Raw genomic sequence first — 18113 nt, forward strand, 5'->3', positions numbered from 1 at the left:
AATGGAGCCTTCAAGTCTGTGCAGTTATGTAACGATCAAACGTCTCGCGAAACGCAAGTCAAACCCGGGGCGCCCAAACATTTCCATCCATCTGCTGCACTTTCCGATCTGCCGGTAGGAGATTTCACCTGTGATCTGGACCTCGAAGGACGATGTTGAGGGGCGAAACTGTCGGTTCGAGGAGCGCGAGGCACAGAGTCACCGTGTCCGCGGCATCCAATAAAGTTCTTGTGGCCGTGAAGGCAGAGAGGGTGATCTCCAAGACCGCATTGACCTGGGCACTCACTCATGTCGTTCGCTCTAGTGATTGCATCACGCTGCTCGCTGTATACTGTGGCGAGAGAACTGGTATACTCAGAAATCTCTTTCGAAATTCAGAATTCATTTGTTGTCGTTCTCCCAGCTGTTCAATCGAATTTAGTGATCAAAATTCATAGGGTTTGCCTCCTGATTTTGTTTCAAATTTGAATAAACAAGGCTTTTTATAGTTGTATGGTTGTGGAGAAAGCTTCGGATAACTACATTGTTTATTACAGGCAGAAGATTCTGGCAGTTTTCAAGATGGCAGGAGATTGTACGAACGGACGCAGGGAAAAGTTGCCGGAGAGGATTCATGAAATCTCCGAGTCTTGTGCACAGATGGTGCTTCAGTTGCACAATCATACTGAGGTAACTTAGTAATTTACCGAAACAAAAATTTTACGTTCTGTATGTGTGATAGGGTTTGGACTACTCTATTAAGGTATCTACCACAACCAACCACAATTCTTTCAGATGGAAACCTCGATTAGGCATTTGCTTAAATTAAATGTTACACCATATAAGTGATCGTCAAAGTTAGGTACGTTTAAGGCGGAAACAATAAAACAACGTGGCTTTTGCCTCGCGAAAACGGATATTTAATATTTTTTCTTTCCCTTTTTTTTGTCTGAGGGAAAATTATTTTTAAAAAGTTATTAGAATCAATATTTTTTTTGTGAAAATTTGTGTTTAGGCTGAATACCTAAAAGCGACCCATTAATCATTGTATCCAATTTGCAAATGCCACATCCTATCTTCCAAATTTTTGGCGTGAAAAATTTATTGTGGAAAATTATATATTTGTGATTAATTAGGCTGAATACCTGGAAAGACCTAATAATCATAAAACTATATTCTATTTGCAACGTCGCGTCCTCTCCATTTATTATTTATGTTTGGACGAAGTTGGAGAGCAAATACTGGTCTTTCTGATCAGCGCGACGTGTTAGCGAAGACTTCTGATCTGCTCCAGGCTGTATTGGCTTGTTCAATCGGTTTTCGCATGTGCTTCGTGATAATTGTTAAAAACGACCGTTCAATTATTGCACATGCCTAGAATTACGGTAAACTTCGAAGTAAATGATAGGAAATTTCAATAAATCATGATATATGTACGTATGTAAGTATTTCCTCTTATATCTTTATTATGGAACATTCTCAATTGTTTCACATATGTTAAGAAAAATTAATTTTTTTATATCATAAAAAGGTGAGAAATATTTTTATTTTTATCTTTGATTTTAAATAATAATACAGCTATGTTACATGCGTTTACCCTAATCAAGAAGAAAAAAAAATTGAAAAAACTAGTTTAATTAATACAAAATATCTTATATTTTGAATTAAAAATTACTTCTAGAAGGTATTTTTTAAATAGAACTAAAGGGAGTATAATGTAAGGAGGCATTTAATTGGGAGATCAGCAATATCAGTAGATTTACACGCACATTTTCGATCAAAATTACAAACTTCAATTTTAAATTTTAAATTACAATTGCGTTTTTTTTTATCACTAGTCTTCAATGAGGGAATTATTTTTGGTTGTCAAAAAATTAGTAATAACTATTGAGTGTTCATCGTTAATTATCATAAGCTTCATATCCCAATATTCTCTCTGACAGCCATAATTTGACATGTGATCGATCAAGTATATTGTTTAAGCAATATTTCTAAGATTGATATATCCTGTTATATGTCTTATGAAGTCCTGATCTGCTACACTTTATAATTAATTAAATAATTTTAGTCTTATCTTAAAAAGTAAAAGAGATATTAATTATGTGTCTTACCTACTATAATGATATTAATTATGATATCTATTAGGGGTAGAATTGAAAAAATGTTATGGTTTTATGATTTTTAAATTAAATAAATTTTTTTATTAATATGTAAAATTAGAGCCGGTAATTCAGGCACAAGGTTATTCGAGTCGTGCTCAATTTGGGTTAGTTTATTCGAATCAAGTTTAAAATATCTTGTTCTTTTTAAAAAATTTATATAGTCAAGCTTGGCACTAACACTTTTGGGCTATCCTAAAAAATATTTTTTCTTTATTTTCAATCAATTTTTATTTTTAAATAATTTTGTTAAGCATAAAATATTATTTTAAATTTAAAATAATAAAATAATAACTTATCAACTTTACAGGTAAGTGGTTCTGTTACTGTTTTGTTATATTATGTATAATTTATTTATGAATATTTTCTTTACTTATAAATTAATATCTTATAAATTATTTTATAATTATTTTTACTTTAAAATTAATTATCTTATTTTATAAAAAATATTGAATATAATTCTTTGGATAGGCAAATGATGTATAGAACTCAAATTTTTTTTTAAAAAAATTAAGTCTTAAAATATAAAAAATATTAAAATATATTTTAAATATTATTTTGAGATATTTCATTAATCAAACATAATAAAAATAGGAAAATATAAATATTTTTAATTTTTTAAAAATAACTATAGTAATACACTAAAATATATGGTATTTTAATATAAAATGATATAAAACTTAAAAAATTAATTAATATTTATTTAGTTATATATATTATTTTTAAAAAATTATTTTTATTTAGGTATCAAGGCCAAACCCGAATCCGATTAAGCTTGGCCAAAATTTCTCTAGGTTATTTGAGCCATCCAAATAAGCTCCAACATTAAAAAATTATTATTTTTTTTGAATTTGGGTCTAAATTTTCAGGCGGGTTAGAATTGACCCGTCGGTTTTGGTCTAAATTATTAATTCTATATAAAATTTAGTTACATTTTGTTTATAAATATTAGCTTTCTACGGCCCTGTTTGTTGTTTTCAGTATTTGAATTACCATAATATGTACTTTGTTGTTTTAAATCCAAGTGTCATTATGTGGGGAGAAACTTTTTCAGTATCATTTCACTAAATAAATTCACCAAAAAATTATTTTTTGGTCCTTTCATTTTCAAAACGTGAAATTTTGATGAGAAATTTAGCATACGGCAGCAAATAGGCCAAACTTTTTGAGGACGACCTAGTGCATGATGAACTAAATGATTAACTTATTATTATATTATTTTTAGATAAGTAAAATATGGTTTTAGATCAAATGCATTGTTTAAATTTATAAAATTTTATGAATTTGAATTTGATTTAAATTCAAGTAAATTGTTATAGCTCCTTTAAAATGTCAAACACTTAACATATATTATTTATTTTAAATATCAACCATCATCTTCCAATACTATACAAACTGTTGGATAAATCATATAAGCAAGATAACTTATTTTTATTGTTATGGATTTCTATACTGCTAGAACAAAGAAATTTTAAATATATGAATTTTAAAATTAAAATTAAAATTTATTAATTAATTCAAATGCCTGTTTTACTCATGGAGATGGAGTCATTTGGTCATCCCATTCGATGTTATGGTAAGTTACGTTATACAATTGTACCTTTTTTTTGTTTTTTTTTTTTAAAGAATTGATATTACTCATGACATCATTAGGTGATTATGAAGTGTAAAAAAAAATGGAAGAATGACAAAGAGGTCTTAAAAGATCAATTAATTCATGTTCAATTTCAAGTGCCACCTTTCAAAAATTTACAACCCAATATTTTAATATTACAATTGCTTTGTAATGAATTTGTAACTTATTTTTTAAATTTTAATATGGTTGAAAATTAAAAAAATTACTTTTTTTAGTAAAATTTGAAATACAAGTTATAAATTCATCATAATTGAGTTACAAAATTAAGATGTTAAGTTATAAATTCTTAAAATTTAACACTTAGGACCTAACTTAAATTATTTAATTTAGATCTCTTTACCATTCTTCCTAAAAATATTGTTAATGCTAAACAAAAGGTAATTATTCCCACCGACATGTAATGTTTTAAATCAGTCTCTTTCTTCCTTCCTTCCCTCCCCCTCATCCGATCCTCAAGGGCAAGGGAATAGAGGTCACATTCATTGCTTTAAAAATTGATGTCTAGAACATCATGGGAGAGAAAATAATGAACGACGGTTTTGTTGGGAAGACACATTCGCTTGTTAAATTTACTGTCATATAATTTTCATGAAAAACAGGTGAGGGTGAAGATCAAGGTGGTCACGCGTACGCCAAGTGGTGCGGTGGCAACTGAAGCAAGATGCAGCGGGTCTAATTGGGTCATACTGGACAAGTAATTAAACGTGAAAAAAGTATTTTTCTTATTTCCGAGCTGTATGTTCAATTTATTTAGCTGATTGCAAATTGGTCATTTATCATCCAAAACGAGGATTTTAGATTAAGTAGGATGTCTTAGAGTAGATTGCTATGTAGGAGGGCTCAATTAAATTTTGTAGATTCACAATAGGGGCAATGGAATTTAACAAAACCAAAGATATTTCGATCAGGAAAAATAACCCCCAAAGACATGCTTGAGGAATATTCTCTCTGATTTCTGAGTTCCTTTTTTTTTTTTTTTGTGAAGACCTCTGAGCTCTTTAATATTGAATAATCGCATCTTATTACTTTCACTCAGAAATAAATTAAACAGGAACTTTTGCTGAAGCCCAGATGAAATATCAGTCAGCTAATTGCTTTTTACTGTTTCTGAAATAGGAAGTTGAAACAAGAGGTGAAGCATTGCATGGATGAACTGCATTGTAGTATCGTGATGATGAATGGTTCACAGCCAAAAGTTTTAAGGCTTAACTTAGGGTGCTCTGATGATTTCCAAACCCCCACCTTCTCTGCTGCTTCTTCCCCAGGAATGGATATTGGAAGGTCACGAGGTCACCTATTGAAGCCCTCCACCCCAGTCACTAGCCCTGAAGCAGTAGCTACTGATATAACGTCTACATTAGTAAATTCGGTGTCAACCTCTGATACCATGACTTCTTTTTTCCTGGTTTATGAACAAAATCCTCTGTTCGAGGGTCATGGTCCACAAAGAAGGGAACGTAGACCAATCAACGAACCAAAAAATTTTTACGACCAGCCACCATTATTAGCCTTAGAGTTGGACAGGGAAAGGACCCTTGCTTTGGCCAAATCCCCGATTGCATCTGTGGTTAGTGATGACAAAAGTGTGTTTTGGAGTCCTCAAGATCACTTTGTCGATGAGAAACCTCAGATGACAATAACCAATCGAAGATCTAAATCTCCCACTTCTAGAACCTTACTTGAGAGATTTGCGCATTGTGATCAGGAGATGTGGACTGACGAAGTAGGACAAGAGCAAGCACAAAGTGGAAATTATGTTGTAAAATCAGGCATCAGGGATACCGTTCCAGCAGTCAGAACTTCCTCCGTGCCTCCTCCCCTTTGTTCAGAGTGTCAAAACAAAGCACCAGCTTTTGGAAAACCTCCTAGACGCTTCCCTTACAAAGAAATAGAGGAAGCCACTGATATGTTTTCAGATTTGAATTTTTTGGCTGAAGGAGGATTTGGGATAGTTCATAAGGGAGTGCTACGAGATGGCCAGGTCGTTGCAGTGAAACAGTTTAAGTTTATTGGCTCTCAAGCAGATCTTGATTTCTGTAGGGAGGTGCGAGTATTGAGCTGCGCGCAACACAGAAATGTTGTGCTGTTGATAGGATTCTGCGTCGAAGGCGATATGATGATATTAGTCTATGAGTACATATGCAATGGATCCTTCGAGCTCTATCTGCATGGTTTGCACTAGCTTCCTTCTAAGTTAATCACCGAAATATCAGCTTACCAAATCCAAATTTTTGTTAGGGACCCTCATCAATTTGGGAGCCTTTCAGTTTCTATATAATCATGTTCTCTTCGACAATTTAATGCTCGAATCAAAGTTTTCTTATGTATTGTATATTTGCAGGTACGAACAGATGCGCTCTGGATTGGAACTCGCGCTTAAAGATAGCAATAGGAGCTGCACGGGGCCTACGCTACCTTCATGAAGATTGTAGAGTGGGCTGTATAGTGCACGGAGACTTTCGACCCAGGAATATCCTCTTAACCCATGATTTTGAACCTGTGGTAATTTCTCTGGTTCATCTTCATGCCTCTGTTTTTTTCGCAATCTTGTGGTTCCGAAACAATAATCCCAAATTTCTTACCCTGAAACTTCTTTTTATGTTAGACTCATGCCCTCAATTACCTTGTTGTAAGAGTCTGATAAAGAAAATCAACATAAATGCACAAGTTTGCTTTCAGAAATGATGGCGTGAGCTCTTTTACCATATGGATAGAGTCTGCTTACAATCGGCTCATTGCTTTGGCCAAAACTTGCGATCACTATATTACAGAACGAGAATTATATTCGAATGAACCTCGTAAATCTAATCATTTTCAACAAATTTAGGTGGCGGATTTTGGCCTTGCAAGGTGGCAGTCGGAATGGAACATAAATACTGATGATCGAATCATTGGAACTTCGGGGTACTTTTCTGTTCGTGCTATCAAGCTACCATTTGTTTATATTTTGATTCTAATGTCATTCCTTTTTTTCGAACAAGCCCAGGTATCTTGCGCCGGAGTATTTGGATGCTGGAAATCTTACATGTAAAGTAGATGTGTATGCATTTGGAATTGTCTTGTTAGAGTTAATAACAGGTCGAAGAATTAGTGAGTTGGAACATAACAATGGACCCTCGTTTCTTTCCGAATTCTTTCATCCAATGCGCATGTTAGAATCCAATCATATTTTAGAAAACCTACAACTTCTGAATCCATGCTTGGAGTTTGAGGCGTCACAAGAATTTGATCTTCAGTTACAAGCAATGGCCCGAGCTGCTTCCTTGTGTCTGCGTTTAGATCCTGATGTCAGACCCCCAATGTCGAAGGTAGGTCTGAGCGTTTAAATTCTCAATGAAATCTGGTTCCAAGAACATGGAGTAGAACTTCTCACGAAAAAATGAGGGAAAAATCTGCTTTACCCTGAGACAAATTATGAACTGGCAATGCTTTTGTTTATTGTAGATCCTCAGAATGCTGGAAGGGGGCGATCCAAGTCGTCCTATTGGCTTGGACCTGAACTCCGTTGGTAACAGAAGTGGCCATTTAAGTGGACTGACGTCCCATACTCAACCTGAAGGTACAAGGAGCCATTCTCGTAGGCTCTCACATTGATAAAGTTCGCCGGGCCTCGACCCAGATCCCCGCACACAAGTTTTAATACATATACGAAGGCAATTTGGGCACTTGAAAACATTATGTTCTGTATGGGACGCCTGAATATCTCTGCAGGTCCAAGCTCATCACAAGTTGCAACGCAATACCAGATCCTTTTCGCATTGTATTTATCACTATATGCTTAAATGCGTGTTTGGAGATGCCAACGCTTCCCCCCCCCCCCCGGGGCGCCACCCCACAAAAAAAAAAAAAAACCACACAAAATCTGGCTGCTATTTGTACATTGACAAATCTGTTGCGACGAGTCTTGTTAGAGGTGATATGTAGTCTTTCTTCCCAGCTATAGTTTCCTTAGATGAATGAATGGCCATGAACGATGTACTCGTATGTGACTACACCCATGCACACACGTATTTGGATGGGAACTTCAATATGAATATTAGGTAATAGCCGGATATGACGAATATAGAAAGAAAGAAATTTAAAGGCCGCGGTCACTTAGATTCTTAGTACGGATATAATGCGGTATAAACTATAGACGTTCTTTTTTTTCCCCTTCCCTGTAAATAAAGAAAAGGCCTGTTCATCAATTGACCCACGAATTGAAAGCAAAAGAATTACACCTGAGGTTTGACATACATACAAATGATTATATCAGATGCGCAGTCATAGAATGAAAAATGAATTGGATTCCGACATTCTTCACAGAAGCTAATTTTCTGCATATAATGTTAGAAGTACAAACTTTTGGCGGCATGTATAAATTGGGGTGCATCCCCCAACCATGACCTGAAAACCAGCAGGCGGGCGTGGAAAAATAATGGAGCTGAAGAAATTACCTTTTGTTGGTGGGTCGGATGGAGGAAGAGAAGCTGCCGTCGGACGGGATGGAGTCGAAATCAGGGAGCTGCTGCGCTGCTGCCAGGCTCTGTCCCGAAATGCTCCAAACCTTGACCGATTTATCCAGACTCCCACTGTACACCACCCACCGTTTATCTCCTTTCGCCGACGCTTCCTTGTCCTCCATCACCGCCAAGCATTTCACCGGCCCATCGTGCCCCGTCAGCACCGATAAGCACGTGTGGATATCGCCCTCTCTCCTCCACACGCATATCGTCTTGTCCGCTGACCCGCTGAACACAAAGTTCCCAGCCGCCGTCATGCACAGCACTCCTAGCTTGTGCCCCTTCATCACCCCTCCGTGCGAGTACTGCTTCTCCCTATTCCAGAAATTCACTATCCCGTCCGACGACCCTGCGTACACTATGCTCCCCGTGGGGTCCACCGCTAATGACGTCACCGCAAATTCTTGCTCCAGCAGCGTCTGCGCCGCCACGTGCTTCGTCCCCTTTCCTTTTTGCTCTCTCCGCCACGCCTTCACCGTTCCGTCCGCGGATCCTGAGAACACCATTCCGTCCGACCCGCACGCCACCGAGTTCACCGCGTCGTCGTGGGCGCTGATCGATTCCATGCACTTGCAATCGGATAGCCTCCATACCTTTATGGTCCGGTCCCACGAAGCCGAATACAGAATCGTCTTATCCGTGCTCAAGCACAGGCACGAAACGGCGTCGCAGTGCTTGATCCATAGTGCGGTTCGATTCTTTTTCACCTCCACGTAATTGCTGGGCTTGATGGAGCTCTTGAAAATGTCTTTGAGGGAAGGTAAGGTGCCGGCGCGCTTGTGAACGCTGGGATTCTTGGGGGAGACTTTCCAGACGCGAATCTTACCGTCCTGGTGGCCCGAGAAAATTTTCCTGTCGGAGATGATGATCGCTTTGACCAGCCCGCTGTTTGATTTGAAGCCGCTGAACTCCTGAAGGTTCTTCCAGACGCGAATGTTCTTGCTGTCGGAACCGGTGTAGAGGAGGTCACCGGAAGCAGCTAAGGAATAGATATGGCCTTCTTCACGAACAAGGGAGCCGATGAGACTGTTCTGTGGGACGTTTTCGTCGTCAGTGGACCAGGAAGAGCTGGCAAAGGGAGGCATGGTGGTCTGATTCCAAGGTGACATCATCATGGGGGATCCCTCTCCACTGATACGGCCGGAGTCGAAGTGGCCGTGGCTGGCGGCAGAGGCGCTACTCTCGCGAGCGGCGTAGTCGTCTTCGGAGTCGGAATGCATGTTGATGGGGCGGGGCATGGTGTTGGCGTGGAAAGCCATGGCGTCAGGTCTCTCCGTCGTCATTAGCTCACCAATATCTATTCCCCGATTCCTCCACAATCACATTATGGGAACAAGGGTGCATGCAACACAGGAATTATTGTCAACAAAATAACAGAATAAAGAAAATGATAGCTTTGTATGACGCTGTTGGATTGCTTGGCCTAGAGCAAAACCAGGACCGCCATGCCTAAGAATACCATATATCACTCGACCCGGGAGACCACCGGACACAGATTGCATTTCTGCACGCTCTCTTCTTTTTGTTTTTTGTTTTTGGGTAAAATGCATTAATGCATTTCTGTTCTTTTAAAAATTATATACATTATTTAAATCAACTAAATTATTGATGGCAGATCAACAAGGTGCTGACACTTGCAACAATTTGTATTTTTGGTTGACGATAAGCTGAGTTTTTTTTTTTTTTTGGAATGCCATGTTAAAAATAAAACTAATAAACAGACTCGTTGATTTTTATTTTAGACTCTGCATAAAACTGGTTGATAATTATTCCTCGGTTCAATTAAGTCATGAGCAAGTCATACATGCATCCTCTAGACTTGTACAAAGAGTTTGATATTCCCCCGGCTATATTGTACTGTTATATTTTGTGAACTTAATTAGAGAGCATGGTGAAGGGAGTGGAATCAGGAGCAATTTGTCTGCAGATGCAATGGTGGTGCTGGGAAATACCAAAAACTAGTCGTTCGAACAATGGACAATGCAAAAGGTACTCGTAAGAAAAATTGATTTTAGGGTGTGAAGAAAGAACCCTCCTTGAAGGGTATACTTGAATTTGGAATGAACTCACGACAAATGGTTAATTACCATTGACACAGGCCTAATGCCTCCATAGTCTTCAACTCTCATGACCACAGAGAAACACAATGTGTGTGTGTGTTAATTTTAACGCTTCCTTTGTTCCATTATTTTTTTATTCTGGAATTCTAAATTCATTAATGATTTCAGTTAAAAGAAAGTAGTAATACTCAGTTTCCTTTGTTCTTCTCATGAGATTCAAGAAGCTCTTCCAGTATCTTATCGTCCAAGCACTCAAACTCAACAACTTCCTCCTGGACGCGCTGCCCAGCAGTTGAGGAAGTGGCAGTGTGATCACCTCCGCGAGCAGGATATGAAGAAAATGGCTGATAGGGCGGAGGAGAAGGAAGATTGTATTCTCGGGGAAAATTAAGAACTGCAAGATGACCCCTGAAGTTGTAAGCAGCTCTGTCATAAGCTCTTGCCGCCTCTTCAGCTGTTTCAAATGTCCCCAGCCACAGCCTTGCCCCTTGCTTCGTCGGGTCTCTTATCTCCGCTGCAAACTTCCCCCACGGCCGCCGCCGAACTCCGCGGTACCGCACTTCTACCGTCGGGTTCTCCTCTTTCTTCTCCTCCATGCTCGATTGCCTTGCGTAGATAGCAAGAGTACATATAAATCACTGTGTGTCATCGGTTGCCTTGCATGATATATATACACGCACACAGTACGTGGGAAAGGTTGAATTGTATGTTGACGTACTTGGAATTGCTCCGAAAGGTTCTTCTATATGCCAGCATATCCAGGGCAGTAGATAAATTCGATCCATCCACTATGGTTTGTGTGTTAATTACTCTTTCTTTTATTTTTATTTTTTAAGAAAGAAATTACTGAGAGGAAAAAGTACATATGTGATATGCCTATGAAAATTGCTGGTCTTCGTGATATATTTATTTTAAGTTTACTTGTTAATTCGACTTTGTTTTGGAAGAAAAATCAAATTTGAAAAAAGACATGGGGATGCGCGTGTGTGCTTACCTGCGACAAATAGTATATCTTCGTCTCAGGTATACGTGGGGGCGGAAACAGATTCACGGCAGAAGCACCAACCTGAGTTGTGATTATGTTTGCAATTCTGGAAGGACTGGGTGCGGCGTTTTTTATTATTACTTCACTATATCGCACTTTTTTTTTTTTTTTGGGGGGGGGGGGGGTAAGTTATTATATCGCACTTTAATTCACCACATCACACTCTGCTCGTCGCTCGTCGTCTGCCTTTGAAAAGGTACCGCTTATTCATCTTAAATATTATATGTTCCTTTCCTCTTTAAAAATGAACAAAACTTAATACGGGTGTTCCTTGTATCTTTATAAACAAAATAACAATTTTAAGGAATATTTATGATATATTTCTTAAAAATTTCCCTTCATCAAATGACAATGACATTAAATTAGAAAAATAAATTAAGAATTAGTAACAAGGGTATGTTAATTTAGAATTATATTTTAAATTTTAAACATAATTATTAGGATTAATCAATTTTTTTGAAACAATTTGAGTAATGAATACGAGCGGATTATTTGTTTCCTTTTTTAAAAAGAAAGGAATGCCAGTATTAGTTTCCCTCCTTCCTCCTTCACAGTTCGATTTGTCTGCTTGCATATGCTCCCTGTGCTTCCTTTTAGTACTGGTCGCTGGAAATATTTTTAATTGAGGAATAATTTCAATTATTTTCATTCGAATTTAATATACACGCTGCATTAAAGATTTTTTTATGTTAATGCAAAATCAACTTTTTTAGATTATTTATAGCGCAAGTGTAGTTGAACTGATCATTGATGTAGAAATTACAATTTTCTAAATCAATAATAGAACTCGTACAGAAATTGGGCTTTTCTAGATTGGTTGGGCTCCAAAAGCGGCTTGCAAAGTTTGTATTTTTTTCAACAAAGAGAAAATATGTATTTTTATATGTTGTAAGTAATTTTGTTTTGTAATCATATTATATATATAAATTCAATTAAATCTTCTCAAAGATTACAAGTAATTAGAGAGGAAGTTATCATCCTTCAACTTCTTTTCATTTACTGCACCAAAATGTTGAAATAATGACTCCTTAAAGGTGATGGTTAATTAGAAAATGAAGTGTGCACAAAAGACGTAAGGGGGTAGGCAAGACAGAGGTGGTTCTGTGGTTTTTGGACGCACGCATCATTTCTGATGAAATAGGAGAATGTTTGTACAATGGCAAGAAACAGTCACCGTGGGTATGATACTCCGTCCCTCTCAAATTATTGAATATTTTTAAAAAAGTTTTTTTATTTTAAAATATAAGATATTTTAAATAGATTGAGGTTTTATTAAATGCATCAATTTTAATATTATTTTTTCTCCCTCTGTAATTAATTTTATCTCTTTTCTTTTCAATATATTAAATTATAAATATTTTTAAAAGTTTATATTTTTATTTTAAAAAGATAAAGTGGTTAGGTGTATTTAATAAAATTTATTAATATGTTAAATTTTATTTAAAAATAGTTGATAATTTAAAATGGATTATTATAAAGGAAGGTTAGCATTGATCTTTTATTAAGTTTATGCCGTCAAACTGTAACTCATGTTAAATAAAACAGCGTCCACATGTTAACCATTCGACATCTGTCTCTTTGTCATGTCAATAATAATTCAACTAGATGCGAACTCCAAGCTTGAAGCATTCATAGCAAGGATAAGTGGATCAAATGATTTTTTAAAAGCCTTAGTTACCAACACAGTACAATTGTTGTACTTATAAAAATTTTAAAAGGGATAAACATTTGTTAAAATATTAAAATTTCAAAAATTAAAGTTTGTTTTGGTTCAATGGAGGTTATATCCCTCATTAATGATAGCTTCATTTAGAGCCATTCACTCTCAGCAATAATAAAAAGCATTAAAAATCTCATTATGAGGAAGTAAAAAGTTATTGTAGAACATGTCTACAAAGAAGTAAATCGTTATGCTGATCTTTTAGCTCACAAGGTATCAAGCAAATATTTTAATACTACTTTATTTAATGACGCTTTCATAAATTACAAAAGCATTTTAACTTCTGATATGACTTAATTTTAATCTTTTTCATGATATTTTTGTCGTGACCTTATATTAAAAAAAAAAAAAGCATTCATGACAAAGCTAAAACCTTGAACTCAAAATGCTATATTGGGCCACACCCTAGGAAAATAGCGGGGCCTAACTTTTTGAATGCCGAGCTCCAAATTAAATTGCAATTATATTAAAAAATTAATTTTTAGATCCTTCCATTTTTTTCAATTTTAAATTAAATTTTTATAATTTATTTTATTTTAATCAAATTTTTATAATTTGATCTACTAGATATATTAGTTCCTGAAAGTTAAAAATATTGACTTTTTCAAAATAAAGACTTTTAAAATTTATAAAAAAATACTTTTAGCAAAAAAATTGATTTAATACAATACTTATATTTTTATTAATTTTTTTATAAAAATTTAATATATATAAAAGTTATTTAGAAAACATAACTTAATTATAGAAATTTTGAATTATAAAAATTGTGAAATTAATAAACAAATAGAAGCTCTTAATTTTATTTTTTAAAAGAGAAAATTAAAGAATTTTAACAATTAGAGACCAACATATTTAAGGAGCTTTTGCATATATAGCCCAATTTATATAATCAAATCCAATAAACAGCCTAACATTTGTTATATTTACATTATGACCATTTTAATATTTAGTCGAGCTTTATATGACAAAACTACCCTCTTTGCAAATAATGTAACCTTCTTCTTTCAAATGCTCGAAGACCGAAGAGAGCTTCATTTGACTCTCTTTCAAAATAAAAAGAAAAGAAATGATGAGATTAAGCATTTTCATATCTATAAGATTAAATATTGTTGATAAGTTTTTACTGATATAGTTTATTAGTGATATGCAATTGTACATTACTAGTATACTATTGTAGATAAGAAATCGCAGATAAGAAACATGAAAAAAAACATAGTCATTTGTCCAAAATAGATAAAAATTAGTCTGAAAAAATTATGGACATTTTAGTTTATCAGGAGAATCAAATACCTCTCTACAATAAAAGTTTTGGGTTCACATTCATTTTCACTCAAGGAAGCCTAGCAACGAAACTCATTTGTAGAGACACAAAATTGAATCACTCATATTAGGACATCTCTTACAAAATATTACACTTGTTAGGACAACAAAAAAGCAATCTGTGAATATCATCTTGATTGTTTCACCCACCAAAAATGGGAAGGAACAATTGTAAAAAGGGAAAAAATATGATAAACGTGTGTGCCAAGATGTGATTCAATTAGTTAAAAATTAAAATCAATTAATTAGTTACAAGTGATATATTCGTGAACTAGTTTATACAAATCATTTTAATAATATAATAAAAAAATCATCTCTAAATGATTTTGTGAATGGGTCATATTAAAAAATATTCAAAAATTTCATTTATAATTTATAAGAACTATATTTTTCATGGTCATTGAGCCAATTTACTCCATATTTAATCATCAAATTATAAAAGCTTAATTAAAATAAAATAAATTATAAAAACATAATCCAAAATCATGAAAAACTATGATAACTTGTAAATTAATTTTTTCTAATATTAATTATATTGATACTTAGATGATAATGATGAAAGGGCAACTAAAAGTGCAAACCTAGAGGCCCCCCCACTCCCCCCCGCAAACCACAAGCGTGCTTCACTCCTTCTCCATCTCAGCTTTTTCCCCCTCTCACGGATATGACAGTACCGTCCCAAATATTGTTAATCCTTTGTGCCTCTTCGTCCTCTTACCATTCATTCATCCAACGCTCCTAGGTATACATGCAACGGCCTCTTGTAAGTCATCCGAAGAAGATGCATCTGATGATCTTCTATATAAGGAGAAGGTCCACTGAGAAGAATCAAAGAGAAGGGTCCACGCTTTAGGTGTTGAGTTTGTTTGTCTTCATGACCATAACAACATCTTGCCGACGAAGTTTTTCCTACTTCTAATTAAGATAAAGTGTGGCCCAACTGTGTTTTCCAGTAACCCTCAAGTTTGGATGTGAGGGTACCGTCCCAGTAATTCTTCACTTCATTTTCAAGTCGTCTTCCTTTTAGCATATTCAATTTGGATTGCGTTGCCTCTTCACAACTAATAATCATGGACCGGCCTAATTAAAAGATCTTACCATACAAATCCTACTCAGCTAAAATGTTAGATTGCTTCAAAGAAGTCAGAAGAAGAAGAAGAAGCACCTTAGGGCGTCGACCCTGTAGTGTCAACTTTCATAAGATATTCAACAATAATCAAAAAATGAAAAGTAAAATCCTGTGTAATAATACAATAATAACATGCTGGCCCCTCCTCCCAGGCCAAAGCTGATTCTCTTCCCGCCTGGCTCTTTACCTGTCATTGTCTTCTATAGCTTTTCCCACTCTTGGAATGAAAGGCACATGATAAACAATAATCCCATTGATTCCAAAATCAGGCGGAAAAGTTGCTCAAAAGCTTGCAGTCTTGAGAGAGGTGAGCGTGACGGAAGAACCCAGCGGCGAGGATCCGACTTGAATCTCAAACGAATCATACCGAAGAAACAGCTCCACCACCAACAGTCTCGACACCAACATCACGAAATCCTTTCCCGCGCACTGCTTGTTATCTACCGTCGGACCTTGATTCTCTGGCCCGTTTGACCATAGTACGTGCTTCAGCAACTCCTCGCCCTCCCCGACGAACCTGTCACCCACGAATTCCTCCGCTCTCTCGAATATCTTCGGATCCTTCGTTGCGAATGGCTGGTACCCGAACAACATTTCCCCTTCCTTCACTTTGAACCTCTTCTCGTGGCTTTCGATCACCAGATCTCTCTTTGCTTTCCCGTACTGCAACGCTACTGGCGGTTCTATTCTGAATGCTTCGTACACTACCGACTTCATCAGCGGCATCATCTCCATCGCCCTCATCGTCACTTCTCCCCCGTTCGACCTCACCGCCGTTCTGATCTCCTTCGCCAACTCCGTGTGAAGTTTCACCCCTGCCCGCCCGATCCACTTCAGCATGTTCGGGAAGAATATCTTCATTCCACCGAAAGAATTGAAGCACGTCGCGAACAATAGGTTGTGGCAGGCTTCTTCTCTGGACACCCCCAAACGCTCCGCTTCGTCCAGCACGGAACCGGAGGACTCGTAGAAGAAATCGTACAGCCTCCGGTAATCTGATTTGACCAGGGCTGGAGGGAGACGAAAGGTGTGGAATATGCCATCTTCAATGGGCTTCGGGAGGCCCAGAATGAGAATAGGACTGAGCTGGAAGAGCACCCATTTCTGGACTATCTTTGGGCCGTCTAGCCCGAGTTTGGTATTGGCCGGGTTGGTCCCGTAGAGGGATCGAGCCAGAAAGTTAAAAGCAGCCTGATCGTTGGCATCGCCGAAGCTAGCTTTTCCATTCGCGGCAAGCTCGTTCTCGAGCGTGTCGAAGAGCTGGGCGTAGCTAGAATGGAACTCAGGAATGACCTTGTCACGACAAGATTTGAGGAGGAAGAACATGAGGCGCTTGAGCTGCTCGTGCCCGGGCTCGGAGGGATCGAGGTAGGAGAGAACTCGGTAACCTCCGGTGAGCTCCGTGGAAGGCATGAAAGTGCCAGTGAACACGTCTTTCTTCTCGACCTTGGAGACGTCGAAGAGCACGGGGAAGCTTTTTCCGTCAAGTAAGGCGACGACGCGCGGGTTGGGAGAGATGAAGGGTCCGGGCGGCATGTTGGTGCGGAAAACTGTTGACTGGTACTTCTGGATGCGTGATTTGAAGTACTCGTCGCGGCCCTGGTTATAGAAATAATCAAGACGGTCTTTGACGGGTCCAATAAGAGGAAGACCATAATCACCAGGGATTTTCTGGACGGGAAGCTCTGCAGGCGCTACTGGCGGTACGGCCAAGGATGGTCTCTCGGAGACGGAGGCTCTAGTGACAGGACGAACAAAAAATGGGGGAGTGGAACGGTTGGGCGATTTTCTGGTCAATGGAAATTGCAGTTGGAGAAAAGGAGAAGAGATGGTGGAGGCCATTGGAGGAGAGCAGAGTAGAGCAGAGGGATAAGGATGAAGAGGGAATGAAGGTTTGTTGGAGACGTTTGGAGAGTGTGGTGGACTTTATATTCACAAAAGGAGGCAGCTGACAGTGGGATAGATTATTGAAGCTGGACGGGGGGCCGTGGAATGCGTGCATTAATTGTATGCTTGTTGGATGTAAAAGAAAATTAAAAAAATGATGATAGTGCCGGGTCCATGTTCGTGCCACCAGGGAATGTCGTTTTCGGAACTAGAGCGTTTCAAAATTTCCCTCGTGCGGCATTTCTTCGGGTATAGTATATAATAATGCTCTAAAGTCTGAACTCTAATAAATTAAGGAAGCGCGTTTGAACAAACAAAAGAATGACGCGAAATGTTTAAAAGGATCTCGTAGTTTAATTTGCTGCTTCAGCCGTCGTGCGAACTGGAGAAGAGTGGGATGGACTTTACTTTTCCTCACGGAAAAGTCGGTCTAGTTGACCGCATAGCCTTTGACCGTGACGCTGCATTTTCCAATATTTCCGTGTTTTGACTAATTCGACTTTTGTACATGATGTGGCCCTGTACGCATTCCTCCGTTTGAGAGCTTTGCCAAATTAAAATAATGAAGCACCACACACTATGCCATACTATGAGGTAGATGCTAGTGTAACTAGGAAATGCAATTCTTCAAAAATGGGGAAAAAATAAAGATGTTGTTTGAACTTTGAAGGTGCCT

General features: G+C 37.2%; 3 protein-coding genes and 1 pseudogene across 3 annotated transcripts; 1 reads left to right on the forward strand and 3 right to left on the reverse strand.

Moving 5' to 3' along the window:
* The first annotated feature begins 36 nt into the window (after positions 1 to 36).
* LOC129318177 (inactive protein kinase SELMODRAFT_444075-like) lies at positions 37 to 7731 on the forward strand (annotated as a pseudogene).
* Positions 7732 to 8069: 338 nt separating this feature from the next.
* On the reverse strand, positions 8070 to 9703 carry LOC129318178 (protein JINGUBANG). The gene has a single exon (XM_054962807.1). The coding sequence runs from the start codon at positions 9557 to 9559 to the stop codon at positions 8207 to 8209; it is 1353 nt and encodes a 450-aa protein (XP_054818782.1). The 5' UTR covers positions 9560 to 9703; the 3' UTR covers positions 8070 to 8206.
* Positions 9704 to 10524: 821 nt separating this feature from the next.
* On the reverse strand, positions 10525 to 11175 carry LOC129318315 (ethylene-responsive transcription factor ERF098-like). The gene has a single exon (XM_054963043.1). The coding sequence runs from the start codon at positions 10930 to 10932 to the stop codon at positions 10525 to 10527; it is 408 nt and encodes a 135-aa protein (XP_054819018.1). The 5' UTR covers positions 10933 to 11175.
* Positions 11176 to 15502: 4327 nt separating this feature from the next.
* On the reverse strand, positions 15503 to 17451 carry LOC129319095 (allene oxide synthase 1, chloroplastic). The gene has a single exon (XM_054964139.1). The coding sequence runs from the start codon at positions 17390 to 17392 to the stop codon at positions 15833 to 15835; it is 1560 nt and encodes a 519-aa protein (XP_054820114.1). The 5' UTR covers positions 17393 to 17451; the 3' UTR covers positions 15503 to 15832.
* Positions 17452 to 18113: the final 662 nt, after the last annotated feature.

The sequence above is a fragment of the Prosopis cineraria genome, unplaced genomic scaffold (assembly GCF_029017545.1).
Source record: "Prosopis cineraria cultivar Desert tree isolate PC_DT_omini unplaced genomic scaffold, ASM2901754v1 PC8, whole genome shotgun sequence".
NCBI lineage: Eukaryota > Viridiplantae > Streptophyta > Magnoliopsida > Fabales > Fabaceae > Prosopis > Prosopis cineraria.

Excerpts from the sequence above, each read along its gene's own strand:
- LOC129318178 (XM_054962807.1), bottom strand. The coding sequence starts at position 9,559 with ATGACGACGGAGAGACCTGACGCCATGGCTTTCCACGCCAACACCATG.
- LOC129318315 (XM_054963043.1), bottom strand. The coding sequence starts at position 10,932 with ATGGAGGAGAAGAAAGAGGAGAACCCGACGGTAGAAGTGCGGTACCGC.
- LOC129319095 (XM_054964139.1), bottom strand. The coding sequence starts at position 17,392 with ATGGCCTCCACCATCTCTTCTCCTTTTCTCCAACTGCAATTTCCATTG.